The sequence below is a fragment of the Aethina tumida genome, chromosome 2 (genome assembly GCF_024364675.1).
Source record: "Aethina tumida isolate Nest 87 chromosome 2, icAetTumi1.1, whole genome shotgun sequence".
NCBI lineage: Eukaryota > Metazoa > Arthropoda > Insecta > Coleoptera > Nitidulidae > Aethina > Aethina tumida.
Window position 1 is genome coordinate 15,982,086 of NC_065436.1, and position 18,536 is coordinate 16,000,621.

Genomic DNA, 18,536 nt, shown 5'->3' on the forward strand with positions numbered 1-18,536 from the left:
AAAAACCGTAACTAAAAATATAATTTCTACATCTCAGTCTTCATGAAAAAATTTACTTTGTAATTTATTTTCGAAAGGCATTTTGTTATTTTCGTAATTTAAAAAAGAAACTAAATATTTCAATTATTTTAATATTATTCATATATTTCTATATAGTTTCCTATTATAATAAATAAATTTAATTATAATATCTATTAGTATAATACTGAGTATTGACAACAATATACTCTCATACTTAACATGTAACATCAGGAATAATTGGAAAATAGGTTGAATTTAAGTAATTTTTGTAACGTAATGAACAAATATTGTTTTATTTAACAATTAATATGATATGAATCATATTTTATCAAAATTGATATGCATATATTACCTTTTGTTATATTTCAATTACTAAATTATTTATAACAGTCCACTTACCTATAATACTATTTGTTATATTATAAGAGATTACATCAACAAATTATTGAAAAATATCTTGTTAGAAGAGTTTTAAATCAAAACTTGAACAATTATTACAAGTACCTTAAAAGATACAAAAATGTTACTAAAAATATAATTCGTAAAATGATTATTTTGAAAAACATTAATTTGAAAAATATGCTATCAATATTTTTAAAAATATTTTACCAATATCTATCATAAATTATGAGATAAAGACCCCTCAATTTTTCTATAATTTTAATATACTATTTAAAATGTAATAATATTGTACAGTGCACAAATAAAAATCTTGAATACTAAAATTGTAACATTAAAAGTTAAAATTAATATAATAATAGGATAGGATCAAATATAAGACATAATTTGTCCCCACATTTTATAAATCTACTTCCTTCATCTCAGCAAAGTCTTCATGAAAAACTTACTTGGTAATTTATTTTCGAAATGCATGTTTTTACTATTTTCATAGTTTAAAATATATATTCTCTATAGTTTCTTATTATAATAAATAAAATAAATTATAATATCTATTAGTATAATGCTGTTACCCTTATGTTAACTGTTCTTTACATATTTACAACTTCAGAATCGTAAGTAATTAAAGTCATTTTAATATTATCAAATGTTTATTAGTTCATTCCTTATACAGTTTACCATATTAATGTATTATTTCTGTTTTTAATTTTAGTAATAGTAGTAGTATTTGTTGTTCAGTTGCAATTTTCTAGACGGTAGCGTAGACCATTTAACTTACCGACTTGTTGATGCCTATTTTCAGGTGAATTTGGTCGGGTGTAAAATTGCATTTCCGGGGATGAACTCCTTCTGGTTGTGTTTAGTTGTCTGTAGGTACCATACATATGCGAGGGAACTCCTGTTAATAATAAACTTATTATAGAACGAACTTTTAACTCTTGTATATAACAAAATTTATAATTATATTGGTTAAAATACTGTAGTAAAATGACTTAATCGATACAGATTAATGTCATAATAAAAACATGTTAAAGACATTGTTATTTGCTTTAGAATAATTTTGTGCTTGACCGTATAAATCCGTTTAATGCTGTGTAATTTACTGTTTCCACTTCTATTTTGGTACCAAAAGTCACACCAAAATATATATTTATGGTAGCTAAATATATGTATATACGCCACATTTCATCCTGTTTTTAATATGGCGAAGTTTGGGTTATTATGACATGGGATTATTTTGGCATAACACCACGTGTTCTAAAATGGAAAAATATATGAAGTTAAATTGTTCTTAAAATGGCTGTTATTTTTTCACTAATAAAGATTATTAAAAGTGCTATTAAGTTGAATGAACGGTAATGATAATTAAAGAAATAAGTTTAAAGATTTTTAATCATGATGAGTTTTTTGTAAATAATAATAATAATGATGATAATAGTAACAAAAAATAAAAGAAGGCTAAATTTGAAAAATTTCAACTTAAATAATAAATTTTTAAAAGCGTTTTCCATGTTTAGTTATACTAAAATTAAGCTAAATCGTAATCTAATCTTTGTTTAAAATCAGAAATTTTTTTCGTAATCATAATTTTGCATATTTCTCATAGAATGGATAAGGGGTACCATTGTAACTGCTTTTTTTCACATTTTAAAGTTATTTTTATTTTATTTGAAACGTCCCTTTTATTGGTTGTAGTGAGATTTTGGAAAAAAATCAAATAAAATTCTCCGCAGAGGAGACAAATAAATATACGTCATTTCTTATTCTAGAACTTTTATTTATAAATTCACAAGAATTCAAACACAAACGCCATCTTTTTTCCTTTGTAATTCGATATTTTACCGATAATTGGTGTTAAAAATGTCAGGAAACTCCATTGTCGTATGTCATAGAAAAACAATCTATTCTGAATTCATTCGTAACACCTCAACTGAAATATTTCATAAATGAGTATATGTTCGTCATATTCAAAAAAATTTCAAGTATGACTTATCAATTAAATATATCTAAACCTAATTTTTTATTTTTAGTTAACCTACGCTGCTCTGCAACGGATTTCAAATATTTATTTCTTACATTTTTATTAAGAATCCAATCATGTTTTTCAACACAAAATTGTTATTCATCTAACTTCAGGAAAAAATTGTTTGTTTTATGAGCCATTTGGAACAAATTAGGATACATTGACGTTAAAATCATCATTTTTTAATTTAAAAAGATTTAAAATTAACTACTCACTTTCATTTCAAAATTACAAAAAGAGAAATTATAATAGTTTAAAATTTAATATTTTAAAAATACACATCGAAACAAAATGTTTATTTTTATTTTTTTATTTAATATTTCCTATGGACAATCACTGTATTGTGTTAATGAAATTATATATTATTAGATTATCGATTAATTTAAATCGATTTTATAAATAAAAGGACCTTTTCAAATTATTTAATTTAAATACCTTTATACACAAATTATTTTAATCAAAATATGTTACCTATATACCTATAGAAAAGGGTTTGATTCAACTGAATTATGAGAGAAACGACAGAGACAGTAAAGGTCTGAAAGTGTGCCCCTTAGTGGGAAACTTTAACTATCTCTGTCATTCATGATGTCTCTTTCAAAATTCAGTCGGATCAGACACTTCGATCGGTATCTAATAATAATATAATTTAGAAAAAATTACAAAAAGAGATTTTATTTATTATATACAATTTATATTTTTGGCCTTGAATTTAATTTTAACCTCCAAAATGAATTAAGTTACATATTTGTATATTTTAAATTATGTAAAATTGTTTAAATTCATTTTTTTATTAAATCATTTTTTGTATATAATTTGAACAAGAATTATCTACATAATATACTATAATATTTTCTAGAAAACAATATTACAGCCAATAGACTGTACCACTTTATTATTAGGACGCGCTCACCTGGTGATTCATTTAGAGATTGATACTATGAGTTGTCTCTCATAAATATAGATATAACGTATTTGATTTCGAAACTGTTTTTCGGTACTCCGTTGGAAAATCTTTTATTCTGTAATAGTATTACATTTAAATGAGACAAAATTTATATAAACTAGATAATTTTACACGAAAATATTAAGTATAATTTTTTAACATATTTTCTGTTATTGTTTGTATTATTAAGTAATAAAAACAGTGTTTTCTATGAAAAAAGGTTTAATTACATTTATCTAAATGTGTTTTTTTTTTGTGTATAATCAGTAACATTTTAAAATTTGCAGTGTTCTACCAAAGGCGAAACTACCATAAATATGTTCACAGTTTATGCTGTTAGAGTGTGTGGAATTAGATATGAATGCCTCACGAAGTCTATTTTAAGAATTACTTTGGGCAATCTTCCATAATATGTGGGGATAAAGAATTTACTCTTAATTGTTTACCGGTCTACTTTTGTTCTGAAAAATATTATCGTTATGTCGGCCAAAACTCTTAAATTCGATAAGGTAATTGTTTTACTTAGTTTGATTTTTGACATTTCATTGAAACACTGAATTTTGCCAAACTTTTCTGTTGCCTTAAACTGAAAAATGATTTCAACAGTTGTATAGCATATTGCCAATTTCCGTTTTCGAAATTGTCCTTTTATTGATAATTTCGAGAAATTGGTTTTGGCAAAATTACTGCAAAAATGAAGTTTAAATGAGTTTTGGTAATTTTAGAAATTTTATTACACAGTTCATCTTATAAACACAAATAAATTTATTTATTTATTTAAATAAACTATATATAACATTTTTTATTTAGACGATATAAATACTAGCAAATATGCCATTAGTCATGACTACTTCAGTTACATACACACCATAAAAACTATATCGATAGAAATAGTAACGAATGAAATAGTTTTCATTAATTTATTCGTATAAATTGATTTGATACTTGGGTGTATAATAAAACCATGAGTTTGGAAAAATATATATGAACTGCCTTATTTGAGAATTTTAAAAACGTAATTAAAATGATACATGTGTGCCCCTATAACTTTATTAACATATATTGATACGTTCAGTACTCTCATACATACATATCGTGAATATTTCTTGTATTAAAAATAATTCTGTAGCTAACAGAATTATTTTTAATAATTAATTAATTTTCAATATATATTTTTTTAACATAATAGCCAAGACAAAAATTATTTGAATTTTAAAAAAGTTGCTCTACTTTCTTCCTATACTGTATGTGGGAACAAACACTGTTATAATAAATTATTTTTAGAGCAGGATAATGACTTGTGTTTTTTCGTTTAGTTATAAAAAGTCATTTTATATCATTTTCATGACCCTTTCATCCCACTAAATGTTTATTATCCATATTTTCGCAGTCTCACATTCCACTGAATTTTTAAACACTTTAGCTACATTTTTGTGATACAAAATCAGGCCTTAATTAATAATTTTGGGTGAAAATTATAGTTTGAAGCACTACAAATTTAATAAATATATAAAACAATAATTTGTTTAATATGACAATACCTATGTAAGTGGTTCAAATAAACAACAATTTTGAAATTATTCAAAAATAGTAAAATTTATTTGTATGCTCATCTGGCAAAGTAGGCCAACATATCTTGAACAAAAATAATAGCATGTGTGTTTATATCTACTCTTAGATATTGCTTCTGCCAACTGATCAATTTTGATTTTTTAAATAGTTAACTTTAACTTATTTTAATAACAATTTACAGCAGACGACATTTAAAATAAAAATTAAACGATGTATTAATTCTAAATAGAATTAACTTCGATATTACTGTGAGTACATTAATTTTCTTTACAAATTAAAATATGATTTTAGTTACTAGTTTGTGGTACCGATTACAAGTACTAAGTTTCACAACTTAACACAAAATTGAAAAATAAAACTAATGTAAAAAAGTCCAACAGGATAAAAAGTAATGTTTAAAACTCAGTAAATTTAAAATTTTGTTACTTGATGACTATTTGGATACTCATCCTAACCGATAAAAGATTATACTACACCATGATAAAAATATAATTGCTTACGTGGCTATCTATAAACAGAAGTGGGTAATCCCATCATCCGATAGCTGGCAAATTTGGGCATTACACATGCAGAATAAACTCTGATTTTATTTGTGGAAAAAAATCTACAAAATCAAATGTAGTATTAAAACTAATTTTGATAATTTCAAGAATATAATAATGTAATAATTTCCTTACTTAAACAAAAAGCATATAAACGAATGTTTATTTATAAGTTTATTAAACTAGGCCAATTAATAGCAGATTGGTACCCACATATTATATAATTTGTATACATATCCAACTAAAAAATAAAACCAAACCTTAGACTCCCTTATAATAGGCATAAATTAAATGTGCAAGTGAATGATATTTTCCAAAAAGATTTGGAAATTTAGTTTTGTTTACTATAAATTATTTATAGTACAAGAAAAGTTAATATTAACTCAAGAAATATTTAAATAGTGTGTTCCGCGTAGCTCACATATTTCGTCTACTATGCGTGAGTGCGTAGTCACGTGCCCACTTTCCAAGCCAACTATTGGTTTATTTATGATAAATTGTGAGTTGATTTCTGACTCCGACATTCATTCATACGCAAAATGTGCTGTGCGTATGTTTTGTCGTTTCGTGCCGCAATTACGAGTTCCAAAAAACAAATGTTGGGTGAACCAAATCATTTGACAAGCAGGTTTTTTAACAGGTACAAAGAAATTGAAATTTTAATTGTTTAAATAGTTTTCTATCACTTCAATATTATTTATTTATATGAATATTATGAACAACTCATTTAAGGGACAATGTTTCTCTCATTTCTTTCAGTGCTATGGAGTTGGCCAATCTAACCAATTTATAACTTCAGTGTCAAATAATTGAAGTGCTTCATCAAGTTTGTCTGCCTTAACATGTCACTGTATAAAGTTTTAAGATACGAATTTCTATATAGGTTCTCCAATTTGATTGTTAACTTTTGGAAATCACCTCCCGGCGCATTCACCATTTCGCATATACCAATCGAAAATCGTTTGATCTGACTGAATTGTGAGAGTGACAGTAAAACTCTGCAATTTACTTCGTAGTGAGAATCTTTTACTGTCTCTGCCATTCATGATGTCTCCCTCAAAATTCAAAAACTTTCCAAATCTTCATGATGATGCACCACAATCACCATTTACCTTAACCATTATTTTTTTATTCAACGGACCAAAAATAGACATTTTAAAACAAAGAAATAATACTCATGTTTCAAGTCATAAAATTGTACACACCTACAAATTTGTAATTTCTTGGCAATTTCTAACATTTGATGTTACTCACACGTTGGCATCTATTTTTGTGTGATCAATTGAGGTGTTCCGAAAATATATATTTAACTTAGCACTTAGTATGTGTGTTTATCAAATAATATAAAATAATATTTTAATTGAGGACAGTGATGTAACTTACTTATATTCAGAGAATCTGAACAAGTAACTTAATTAATAAACAATATTTGTATAAAATATGTGTCTGTAATTTAATGAATCATCTTTAAAAATACTTACTTAAATATATGGAATATATGGAGTATATGTAATATATGGAATATATGGAATATATGGAATATATGGAATATATGGAATAAATGGAATATATGGAACATATGGAACATATGGAACATATGGAACATATGGAACATATGGAACATATGGAATATGTGGAACATATGGAACGTATGGAATATATGGAATATATGGAATATATGGAATATATGGAATATATGGAATATATGGAATATATGGAATATATGGAATATATGGAATATATGGAATATATGGAATATATGGAATATATGGAATATATGGAATATATGGAATATATGGAATATATGGAATATATGGAATATATGGAATATATGGAATATATGGAATATATGGAATATAAAGTTTGTATGTTAATGTATTTTGCTTTACTAAGTTTCAACAAGTTTTATTGATGATAATCAGCGTCAGATTTTACTTTCACATTTCACTTGCAATGTATGAAACATTTGGTGATACCCAAGCGGATATTGGGTGGAATTCGCAACGTCTTATACATTTAGAAATTAAAACATATTATTACAAATTATTTCTTTCTTCTACTTATTCATCGAAGAGTACTTCTTATAGTTATGATGTATATTAATAAAAAGAAATAAACAAATTTCAGTAAAAATATAAATGAATATCAAAAAATATATTTTGTTACAAAATGTTCAAAAAGGCTCTATAATACAAAATGCTATACTAGATACTAGTACAATTAGTTGAAGTAGAATATTATTACTATCGTTATCAAAAAAGCATTGCTAATATCTATTGTCTTTAGTAGAATAGTGTAAAAGGATATTCAATATAATATTAGTAGTACTGTATTATGATATATTTAATATTAGCAATATACAACTAATATTTTTCATTTCACATGAGAATAAAAATTGAAACAGAGTAGAGAGTGGTGTAAATATTTATTTACATCTAATTTAGATGTGGATACGGAATAAATCTTACTGTTCTATACTACATTCTAACGTGAAATGAACATTATATAACTATAGGTACTTACCGATAAACCACACCACATTAATAGTATTAAAATAAGACAAGGAAAAGGAAAGGAAACCCCACACAAGAAAGAAAGTTTAAATGCACAAAAGCTTTAATTATTTGTAATAGTAACACAATAAATAAATATAATAAATTACAGTAACAAATATAAATATATGTTTTTATAAACTAATTGCTAATTGACCAGAATAATTTGATACAATACACATCAAAATAATAAAATACACAGAAAAAATTGTATTCGATTATTTTTATTTTTATATTTTTCGATTTAAAGCAAAAACTAAACTAAACACTTCTTAAAAAGACATTTCGAGTTTCGTTAGACTGCTTAATTATAATGGCAGTGCAATTGAGTTTTAGTCATTTTGCATAGACTAGAATTAATTCCAACCTTCACCAATAGTCTATTTTAGTTTATGTACATTGACCGACGCTCACCTGGGACTTGTAGAGTTGCGGTCGTACTAGCAGTACCGACTGAATTAGTGGCAGTGCAAGAGTATGTACCAGCATCCTCTGAAACAAGAATATTCGTTTAATATAAAACTATAATGCTTGTAGTAGTAACCACATCAACCTTGATTGAAATGTGGATCACCTAAATAAACAACGTTATAACCTTTGCCTGTTTAAAAATATTACACTGGAGTGCCAACGAATAATCTTACCTGGATACGCTTGCGAAATAGTTAGGCGGCAGACCCCATTTCTGTAATGCAGTTGATGGTCATTGGAGTTATCAATTATGCGACCGTTCTTTGACCACAAGACATTTGGTGAAGGTTCGGACTGAACTATGCATTCAAATTTGGCCGACTGGCCGCTTACTACTGCAATATCTCGCAAGGGCTGTAAATAAATAAACATTATTGTTATTATATTTTTGTCCTTATGTGGTATTATAACGTACCGTAATAAAAACAGGTGCTTTAGCTTGAGCAGGATTCACCACACGTCCATGAGCACTACCGGGGGTGCTTGGGCAACTAGGAGGTGTTTCGGCCCCTTTAGCTCTGCCTAGAAGACCAACAACATTTTAATTATACATGATTATGTACGGATTACATAAACTTAATACATTTTTAATGCTCACGACATTTAACAAAGCTAAAATTATGCTTCACCTGGATACCACACCAATAAGAAGCACCACTTCATGTTAATAAGCAGAAAGTAAGTTTAGCATTAAAATGTCAAAGTCAAACCACACCAAGTACCTGCGAAAGTATTATTAAAAGCTGGAGAAGTGCTAGGCAAACTAGGCGACAACGACATAGGACTACATGAAGATGGTTCCCATCTCGAACCTTGTACGTTGCTCCTTTTTTTAAACTCCCCTTCATATTCGGACATTTCACTTTCAGACGTGGGTTCCCACTTACCCCCCGCTACGAACTTCTTGGGTTTAAACTGGGGTGTGGGGGCTTGTTGGGTTTTTTGGGAGGATTCGTGGTAAACGGGCATCTCTATGTCGTGGGTTCGTTTAGGTGGTTCGATTATGGTTTTCTTGGGCACAGGAATTTCACCTTTTTTACTTTCACCAGGTAAGATGATACCAAATTCATAGCCAAAATCATACTTAAAGTATATTAGGCCTGTATCTGGATCGACATGTTTGGTGCCTGAAGAATAATTAGTTGTGGGTAAAGGGTTAGAAGTCCCAGTATTAGAGATAAGTTTGATGTTAAAATATAAATTTATAATTATTAATTTATCTTAGGAGAGTATAAATTATAATTTATTAAATTTCAATGTATTAATGTGTATATATGTGTATAAATGTTTAAAATAATTCTTACCATATTGTGCGGCTCTGGATTCTTCCCTGTAAACTTGTGCGTCTCCATCGCCTGACTTCAGAATAGGCTTCTCACTGGCTTTCTTATTAACATCGTTCATTATGTCTTGTGCAAATCTAGATGTTTTAGATTTGAACGTATCTGTCATGCTGTCCATATACTGCGAAGCTATTTTTGTTGCAGAGGATCGGGTCAATTTTTGATCAGCAACATAGCCGTATGTAGCTGGAGGACCAGGTTGAATATATGTCTTTACTGGAGGTTCATATGAATGGCTCCTCTTCATGATTTGTCCAGATCTGCTCTCCGAGAAGCTTTTGTACGATGTAGATTGTTCCCTTCTTGTTTCACCGTCAGTGTAATCTCTTGAAACACTCATAACAGGTGGCTGAGTATCAAATTCCATTGGAGTCATCACCCTTTCAGATGGAGGTGGGACACTAGATGAACGTGTCGAAGATGGTGGTCTCACTCTTCTATATTGAGAATTTTCTACTGGTCCACTAGGAGTCCATTTCTGTTTAATTCTAGTACTCTCCACTTCGCTTTCGTAGTCACTCTCCCTAAATTCTCCAGGCACAAACTTACTGGGTGTAGGTGGTGGGGGAACACTTCTTCCCCTAGGTCTTTGAGGTTCAGGTTGATAGGGGAATGGTTCCAATTTTTGTTCCTTTTTCGTGTATTGATCTCCAAATTTAATAACTTTGTGTGTTTGTTGGAAGCTAGCCGTTCTGTGACAGTGTTCAGTGGATTCATCGAAGTGTACAATATTCGAAGTTTCTGTTTGAATGGCGTTATGGTACGGGGCACTTGTTGTAGATCGATAAAACTGAGTTTTTTTTGGTCCTGGAGCATAGGCAATTTCAGGCGGTGAACCAGGTTGAATTACTATTGTTTGAGGAGGAACTTCTCTAGGAACTATGTAATTGGAGGGTGCTGGTTGAATTGGTTTAGGTTTGAACATAACAGGCTTTGGAGCAGGCTGAACTTTTTCAATTGGTTCGAATTTTGGTCTTGGTGGTCCGGTACTTACAGGAATTTTATCGAATTCAGAAGGTGGGGGTGGAGTTGGTCCGGTGTGTGGACCAGCATGAGATGAAGTAAAAACGGGTTGAACGTGTTTATAAGAAGTTGATTCATTCAAACCCCATACAGTTTGGGTTCTTCCCTCATAATCACTTTCATAATCGCTTTCACGAAATTCGCCTTTGACGAACTTGGAAGGAGTAGGTGGTGGTGGGCATTTTGGTTTATGGGGTTTAGGTGTTAAATCAGGTTGGTATGGGAAGCTTTCCAATTTTATATGTTTATCCTGGTTTTCAATAACTTGTTCAGATGAAACGCTTGTGATTATTGGCGTTGATACAAGTTCCTGGAAAAGATATTATGAATTAATAGATATTTCGTAACATTATTTTCAAAATTCAAACAATTATTGTTATACAATATCTACATTTAATTTGTTAGATAAAGGAAATATTAGTATGGTATGTGTATCTAGTCAATTGGTGATTTGGCTTTTAATATTATGAACATACATTTTGTCAACTTTTATTTTTTCACATAACTCCAATAGAATAGAAAAACATAATTTTAATAAATTGACTAGTTTTAATTGTACATGCTGACTTGGTACAACATTTAATCAAGAGAAAACCTTAAATTATTATAGAATATTTTTTAAAGCTCCTAATTACTTCAAACAAATATTAAATAAAATAATATGTATTAAAGTTTTCTCCGAATACCATATACAATAAATTAATATATTCAATTAATAAATTACTACAAATAACACAACAACACTCGGGGCAATAAATCAAGCGAACCTTCTTTGATGAAGAAAACGTCGATATACGTTTCTTTTCGATTTTTGTATTTCGTTTTTGTTGTTGCGTAAAAAATGGCTCGTCAGTATCAGCGCTGTATCCATCAATTACTACTCGTTGAACAGTCTTAGGACTTGTGGGCTTAGGTTCTGCTTGTACAAATACCGGAGGTGAACCTGGTTTCAATTTCGGTGGCGAAATTGGCCTCTTAACATCTCTTACATGTTTCGTAAATTTTTTTATTTGTTGCGTCTTGTCTTTAATTCCGGCTTGAAAATCTATTTGTGGTCTAGGTGGACCTTGAAACTGTGGTGGATGGTCAAATTTAGATGGTGGTAATGGTTCAGGTTCGGTCGAACGAGATCTACCAGAAGAAGTTGCTTTCGGTGCCTTAACTCTTTTGTAACTAGGTTCTTCCGTGTCACTGGCACAAGGTCTCCATTTGGCGGGTATTCGGACAGACTCGAAATCACTTTCGTAATCACTGTCTGTGAATTTCCCTTTAATAAACTTAGAAGGTGTAGGTGGTGGGCCAGATCTTGCGTGCCTGGGTTTCTCCGGATCAGGTTTGAATGGGAAAGGTTCTAAATCAGGGAATCTTTCGAATGGTTTGGAGGGAATTTCCTTTATCTTTTTGGGGGGCTCAACATGTTTCATAGGTTTAAGTGGTAATGGAGGAGCTTGTCGGAATTCCTTTTTAGGTGGAAGTGGTGGAGGGACAGACTCTTGAGGAGGTGGTGCATATGCTATTTCTGCCGGAGGCCCTGGTTCCAAGTACACTTCATCAGTTATGTCCTGTACAGATACTGGTCTTATTGAGAGGTAGTCTAAAGAGTCTAAAGTCTTAGGTTCAGGCGCCACATAAGGATGTATTTCTGGTGTTGGTGGAGGTATAACTTCTTGTTTAACAGATGCAGGTGGCCAAGATTTAATGATCTCTGAAGGTTTGACATTCCTATCTTCAATTACTTGTTCCTTTCCATATCCAGATGTGTGTATTTCGTAGTGTTCGGTTTTACCTGAAGAGCTTTGTAAAGTTTGTTCTTTCATCATATTGCTTTCGTGATGAAGTCCGGTAACCTGACCAATATAATGTTGTACGTACTGTGGAGAATCTACAACAACAGTTTTAGATTCTTTACTAATACTGTGTGATTTAATTTCAGGAGTCCACTTCTTTTCTAAAGTACTATGAACAGAATATGACGATTGACTTTTGGTCTCTTCTGGAATCCAAATTTTTTCTTTGGAAACTGGAATATGTTGATGATGCTCCGTAGTGGAAGTTGTTACTGAGAGAGGTTTGTCAATTTCTACCTTTGGCGTCCACATTTTTTCCATTTGAATTGCTTCTGGTCTCGGAGATAGTGGCCTACCACTTGACTCAACATGTAACTGAGTATGTGATGAAGAAGATGATTGATAAGAGGCTAGATAAGATTTTTCAGTTTTTTCTGAAAATGTCTGAATAGGTGCTTGGTATGTAGACGGAAAAATTTTTACACCACCTTGAGGTACCTCATGTGGAGGTAATTCCTTTTGTGATTCAGAAATCTTTTTAATTCTTTCTGACACATGTTCCGTCTTCGTACTTTCAACTTTAGGAGAATAACATATCTCCGCTGGTGGTTCAGGTTTTAAATTGTATGTTTCAGTAGATGACGAATACGCCGAATATTGCTGAGGAATTGATTGGCCTTGTATAATTTCATGAGAAGAGGAATAAGTTGAAACTTTGGTGGATGGAGAAGCTTCAATTATGTTTTGAGTTGAAGACATTGTCATTTTAGATTGTGTTACTTCAGAAACTGGCTGCAATTTCATTGGCACAGAAATTTCTTTCTGAGAATGAGTTTCTTGAGATTGAAATTTCTGATAAACTTCAGGTTTTATCGGTTCCGGAATGGATATTTCTTTCGCAGGAATTTCAGGCTCTCCCCCTTTAATCTTTTTAACAAAGTATTGCAAAGACGATTGCTTCGAAATTGAACTTGTTTCAATTCCGGTATCTTGAATCTCAGTTTTCCTCTCTTCCAATACTTCTTGAGCTGGTTGTGGAGGATGGAAAATTTGATATTCCTCTTCTCGTTTAGTTTCTCTTCGCTCAACTGGTTTCGGCATTGGTACATCTAAGATATTTGGTTCAAGTTTAATTGTTTTAATTTGCTGAGAAGTTTGCTGTTCAGTAACAGTTTGCATTTCAGATTTTGATGACATTGATTGAGAGATTTCACTTGTAAGAATTGGTGAAGGCTGAATGAATTCAGGCTTATGAGGTTGAATGGATATAGGTTGTTGGGTAGTAGAAGTAGTCGATACCTTATCAGCAGCTGATGTCTATGTATGCATGAAATAAAGAGTAATACAAGACAAAGATCAGATTAAATATACTACAGAGACTTCAGAATATAATAATAATAATATATGAGTAAAATAACATCTTACCAATGTTTCGTGTTTGCGGACATCCTCAAACACAACAGTTTTGACAACTTCCACCATTGTATCAGGTGTTGGTTCAAAAACAGCAATATCAGCAATACTTTGAGCCTCACCGCCTTCATTGATTGCTCGTACCATGTATTTACCCTTATGATGCATATCAGCTAGAAATACATAAAATTAATATTCATATCGATACTTGAAGTGATTAATTTACCTTTTTCAATTACCAAAGTATGTGATAAGCCGATTGAATTTATTTTATGATCACCCTTAAGGCACTGTTCAATGGGAATTCCATCTTTGTACCATGTTACAGCTGGCTCTGGAGTACCTGTTACTTCAACGCTCATAATAATTCTTTCTCCTTTTTGTATTACTTGAGCTTGTAGTCTCCTACCAAAGACTGGTGGGAATATTTTCTCTGAAAATTGACAAGTGAATAAATTTGCATCTTATTTTTAATAAACAACATACTTCGAACAACTAAATCGGCAGTACTAACAGCAGTTCCAGCCTCATTCTTTGCGGTACAAGAATAGCGGCCAGCGTCGTTAACATTAGAGTTTTTAATTTCTACACTGGTGCGATTGTTTTCCCATGTAATCTTAATACGATCTGACGGTAATAAATCTTCTCCATTTTTGGTCCATTTAACGTCTGGTGTTGGTTGGCCATCAAGTATTCCTTCCAGCACTACGTCAACTTCCTGATCAATAATTTTTCCCATAACAGGTGTCATGAATTTTGGAGGACGAGTTTTAATGGTGATGATGGGTCGTTGAACTTCCTGAAGTGACTTAGATTGAGTCTCTGACAGAATGCTACTCGAGAAGGTGGATGAGGATTTTTCACTGATTACTGGCGGTTGGTTACCAACTTGATGATATTCGTTGACCTTGTGTACTTCTTGAATATTGGGAGGTTGTTGATTGATCTGACTAATTATTTGCGAGTCGTGTGCCGTATAACTATGTACTTCAGATTGTGGTTGAATGACTTCTCCTGATGATGAAATAATTCTGCTGGACGTGGATGTGGAAGATTTTGTTTCAACTTGTCTGTTTACATTATATGATGATTCAACGTGTTGGGTAATTTCTTTGCCAAACTGAGCATCAGGTAGTGTTATAGATGCGGCTGATTGTACACACAAATTGGCAGCACAACTTGCTTTCCCAACTTCATTTTCGGCAACACAAGTGATTGTTCCTTGATGTTCCTTTTTGAGTTCTGGTATGGATAGAACTTCACGATCACCCGAAGTAGAAATTAAGAAGTCTTTGCCAGAGATCATATTTCCATTAAACAGCCATTTGACTTTGGGTTTAGGTTTTCCAGTAACGATGCATTCAAATTTAGTGGGAGTATTTTCGAAAGCAACACGATCGTGGAACAGTTCTTTAAATACCGGAGCACTTTTAGCTTCTTCGTGTTTAACGGTTTCTTGTGGCTTGAATGACTTGACAATTAATTGTGCGAAACATTTAGCTTCCCCTGAAGGATTCGTTGCTTTTACTGTGTATACCCCTTTATCTTCGGGTTTGACACTGTCTATTTCTAATTTGAAACTGCCGTCATCGTCGTAACTAATTTTAAAATGTTCTGGATTAGAAATTGGCAAATTGTTTAGTAACACTTTAATTTCTGGCTTTGGCTCTCCAGTTACGTTTCCTTCTAAAATAACTCTATCTCCTTCCGACACGAGGACGTCAGTGAGAAGTTTGCTGAACTTTGGCGGCGATCCAACAGGTTCGGCTTTTTGTTCTTGCGGTTTCGAATCTGCGTCTGACTCACCAGCTGGAGTAACACTTAATATACATTTACTGGACGCCTCTCCGGCTGAATTTAGAGCTATGACCTTATATTCACCCGCGTCTTCGGGCAGTGCTTCTTGTATTACAAGTGAACACCGATCGCCTTGGAACAGTAACTGAAAATCGGCCGATTCTTTCACCGGTTTTCCGTCGTGGTACCATATCACTTCCGGTTCGGGTTGACCCACAATTACACAATCGAGACGTATACGATTTCCTTCGGCAATGGTAATATTTTGAAGAGGCAATTGGATTGATGGTTTAATTGGTTCTAAGTCACTGGCCATTTCTGAATCAGACGTTTCGTTCGGCAAACGTCCCTTCACGGAAACACTACAAGAACTGACGGCTTCACCCACAATATTTTTTGCTGTTACGGAATAAGTACCAGCATCTTTTGGGAATGCTTCATTAATAATGAGAGTGGTTGTGTTGCCCTCGAAGAGAAGCTAAAATCAAACAAATTCATGCTTAGTGTAATTATAGAAAAGGCGTGAGTGTTATTTACACATGCAATTTGATTGAATTTTTGGGTTAAGTGTAAAAATAAAGTTCATAATTAATGAAATGGGAAGCATGCCAAACGTACATTTAACACTCATATTTGTTGAAACAATCAAATTACTCACATATTATACTTAATTAGAGGTAATTAAATGAACTTATATATAATAAAATTGCAACATACGTTATATTTATCTCAAACGATTATGCTCACCTTAAGTTCGCGCGTTTCCTTCACTGGTTTGCCGTTATGTGTCCACGTTAATATTGGAAGGGGCAATCCTGAAACCTCACATTCTAATTTTATTTTCTGTCCTGCTCTCGCCATTATATTAGACAACGGCACCACAAATGCTGGAATTTCCGTAGGTTCAGAAGCTAAAAATTATCACGTAAATATTTAATAATTATAAACATAAAAATCATCAATACTTACGTGTTATTACTAAATTGGCACTTGTTTGGGCAACACCAACTTCATTCGTCGCTCTACAAGAATATTCAGATTTATCAGCCAAACTAACTCTTTCAAATTTAAGAATGGCTTCTCCATTATTATAGGTTATGACGTAATCCGGTGAATTATCAATACATTCAGAGTTTTTGAACCACTGAACGGTCGGCAGAGGGTTTCCTTCAACTTTGCATTCGAATTGGAATACAGAACCTTCTTTCACAACTGCCGGTTGTAATAGTTTGGTAAAGGATGGTGCTATTAATTGTTCTTCGGGTTCCGCCTCTTTAACGGACAGAGAAGCCGACGTTTCAGCCAAACCTGCGATGTTTGTAGCTTTGCACGTGTATCTAGCAGAATCTTCGGCGAAAGTTTCCTCTATGGTTAAGGTACACAATCCATTATCGAAAGTTGTTAAATAGTCAGGATTATTTTGAATGGACATGCCATCCTTGTACCACGTAACCACCGGAAGCGGGTTTCCGATTACGCGACAAATGAAAGTGAATTTTCCGCCTTCCTGTATCACCGCATCACTTAAAGGTGAACTGAATTCTGGAGGTTCCAGGGATTCTTCGATGATTGGTTCGGGGGTCTTTCCAGTTTGAATATGTTCGATGTTGGTGACTTCTGTAATTTGCACTGTTTGAATTTTTTGTATTTCTTCTTTTCTAGCTTTTTCTTCTTCAACTTTTTTGGCTTCTTCTGCCTTTCTTGCTTCTTCGATTAGTCTTGCCTCTTCAGCTTTTCTGGCTTCCTCAGCTCTTCTTGCCTCTTCAGCTTTCCTTGCTTCCTCAGCTTTCCTTGCTTCCTCAGCCTTCCTTGCTTCCTCAGCCTTCCTTACTTCCTCAGCCTTCCTTGCTTCCTCAGCTTTTCTTGCTTCCTCAGCTTTCCTTGCTTCTTCAGCTTTCCTTGCTTCCTCAGCTTTCCTTGCTTCTTCAGCTTTCCTTGCTTCCTCAGCTCTTCTTGCTTCTTCTGCTAGCCTTGCCTCTTCCGCTAATCTTGCTTCTTCTGCTAGACGTGCTTCTTCTGCTTTTCTTGCTTCCTCTTCCCGAGCTGTACGTAAGTCATGTACCAAAATGTCGATGTCATGTCTCACCGACGAAAATGATGAAATCAATTCGTTGTTTTCGTTTATAAGAGAAGTATACGTCGTGTGTTCTTGATTATATAATTTCTGTGAAAGTTCAGATACTTTACTAATTCTTTCAGACTGTTCAGTTTCAGTGCGAAGGAAATGATTGATTTCATTGAGCAATTCATTAGCTTCCTCTGGATGTTTGGCGGAAGATGATTTTCTTGCAATGTTAACCAATTCGCGATTTCCCTCTCGAATCCATTCCTTGCTCTACAAAATATGTACTCATAAAAGGCTGATTTAAATTTAAACACGATTTACAGGTATTTTAAATTGTACGGTGACTGGGTAGTGTGGGCGCTCTTGTTTATATTTAGATCCTAATCTTTTAATAGATGTGTCAAATGTGGTTAAAAACTATATGCACTCAATGTTTTATATATACTTATTGTTGTAGTAATAAATGTGAAATAATTTAAAAAATATGTGGTAATGCATAAATTGTTTAATATTCTTATACCACAAGGGCAAATATAATTTTAAAATTAGATTCGCATCTATAAATCTGTCGGCGTTGACTAT

General features: G+C 32.1%; 1 protein-coding gene across 7 annotated transcripts in view; it reads right to left on the reverse strand.

The window, feature by feature from the left end:
• Window positions 1–1,051: 1,051 nt before the first annotated feature.
• Window positions 1,052–18,536, reverse strand: part of LOC109600781 (titin) — a 53,346-nt gene continuing 35,861 nt past the window's right edge. For 3 of the 7 annotated variants that reach the window (XM_049963403.1, XM_049963402.1, XM_049963406.1), the window contains 12 exons: window positions 16,859–18,224; window positions 16,637–16,800; window positions 14,579–16,367; window positions 14,319–14,525; window positions 14,105–14,265; window positions 11,660–13,996; window positions 9,831–11,202; window positions 9,249–9,653; window positions 8,942–9,048; window positions 8,700–8,880; window positions 8,470–8,547; window positions 1,052–1,318 (listed from right to left, as the gene is read on the reverse strand). In XM_049963403.1, coding sequence (XP_049819360.1) covers window positions 1,155–1,318; window positions 8,470–8,547; window positions 8,700–8,880; window positions 8,942–9,048; window positions 9,249–9,653; window positions 9,831–11,202; window positions 11,660–13,996; window positions 14,105–14,265; window positions 14,319–14,525; window positions 14,579–16,367; window positions 16,637–16,800; window positions 16,859–18,224 — 8,331 coding nt within the window. In that variant the 3' untranslated portion in view covers window positions 1,052–1,154. Of the gene's footprint in view, window positions 1,319–8,097; window positions 8,548–8,699; window positions 8,881–8,941; window positions 9,049–9,248; window positions 9,654–9,830; window positions 11,203–11,659; window positions 13,997–14,104; window positions 14,266–14,318; window positions 14,526–14,578; window positions 16,368–16,636; window positions 16,801–16,858; window positions 18,225–18,536 lie in introns of those variants that run through there. The other 4 variants (XM_049963404.1, XM_020016959.2, XM_049963405.1 and 1 more) reach the window with 4 other exon arrangements.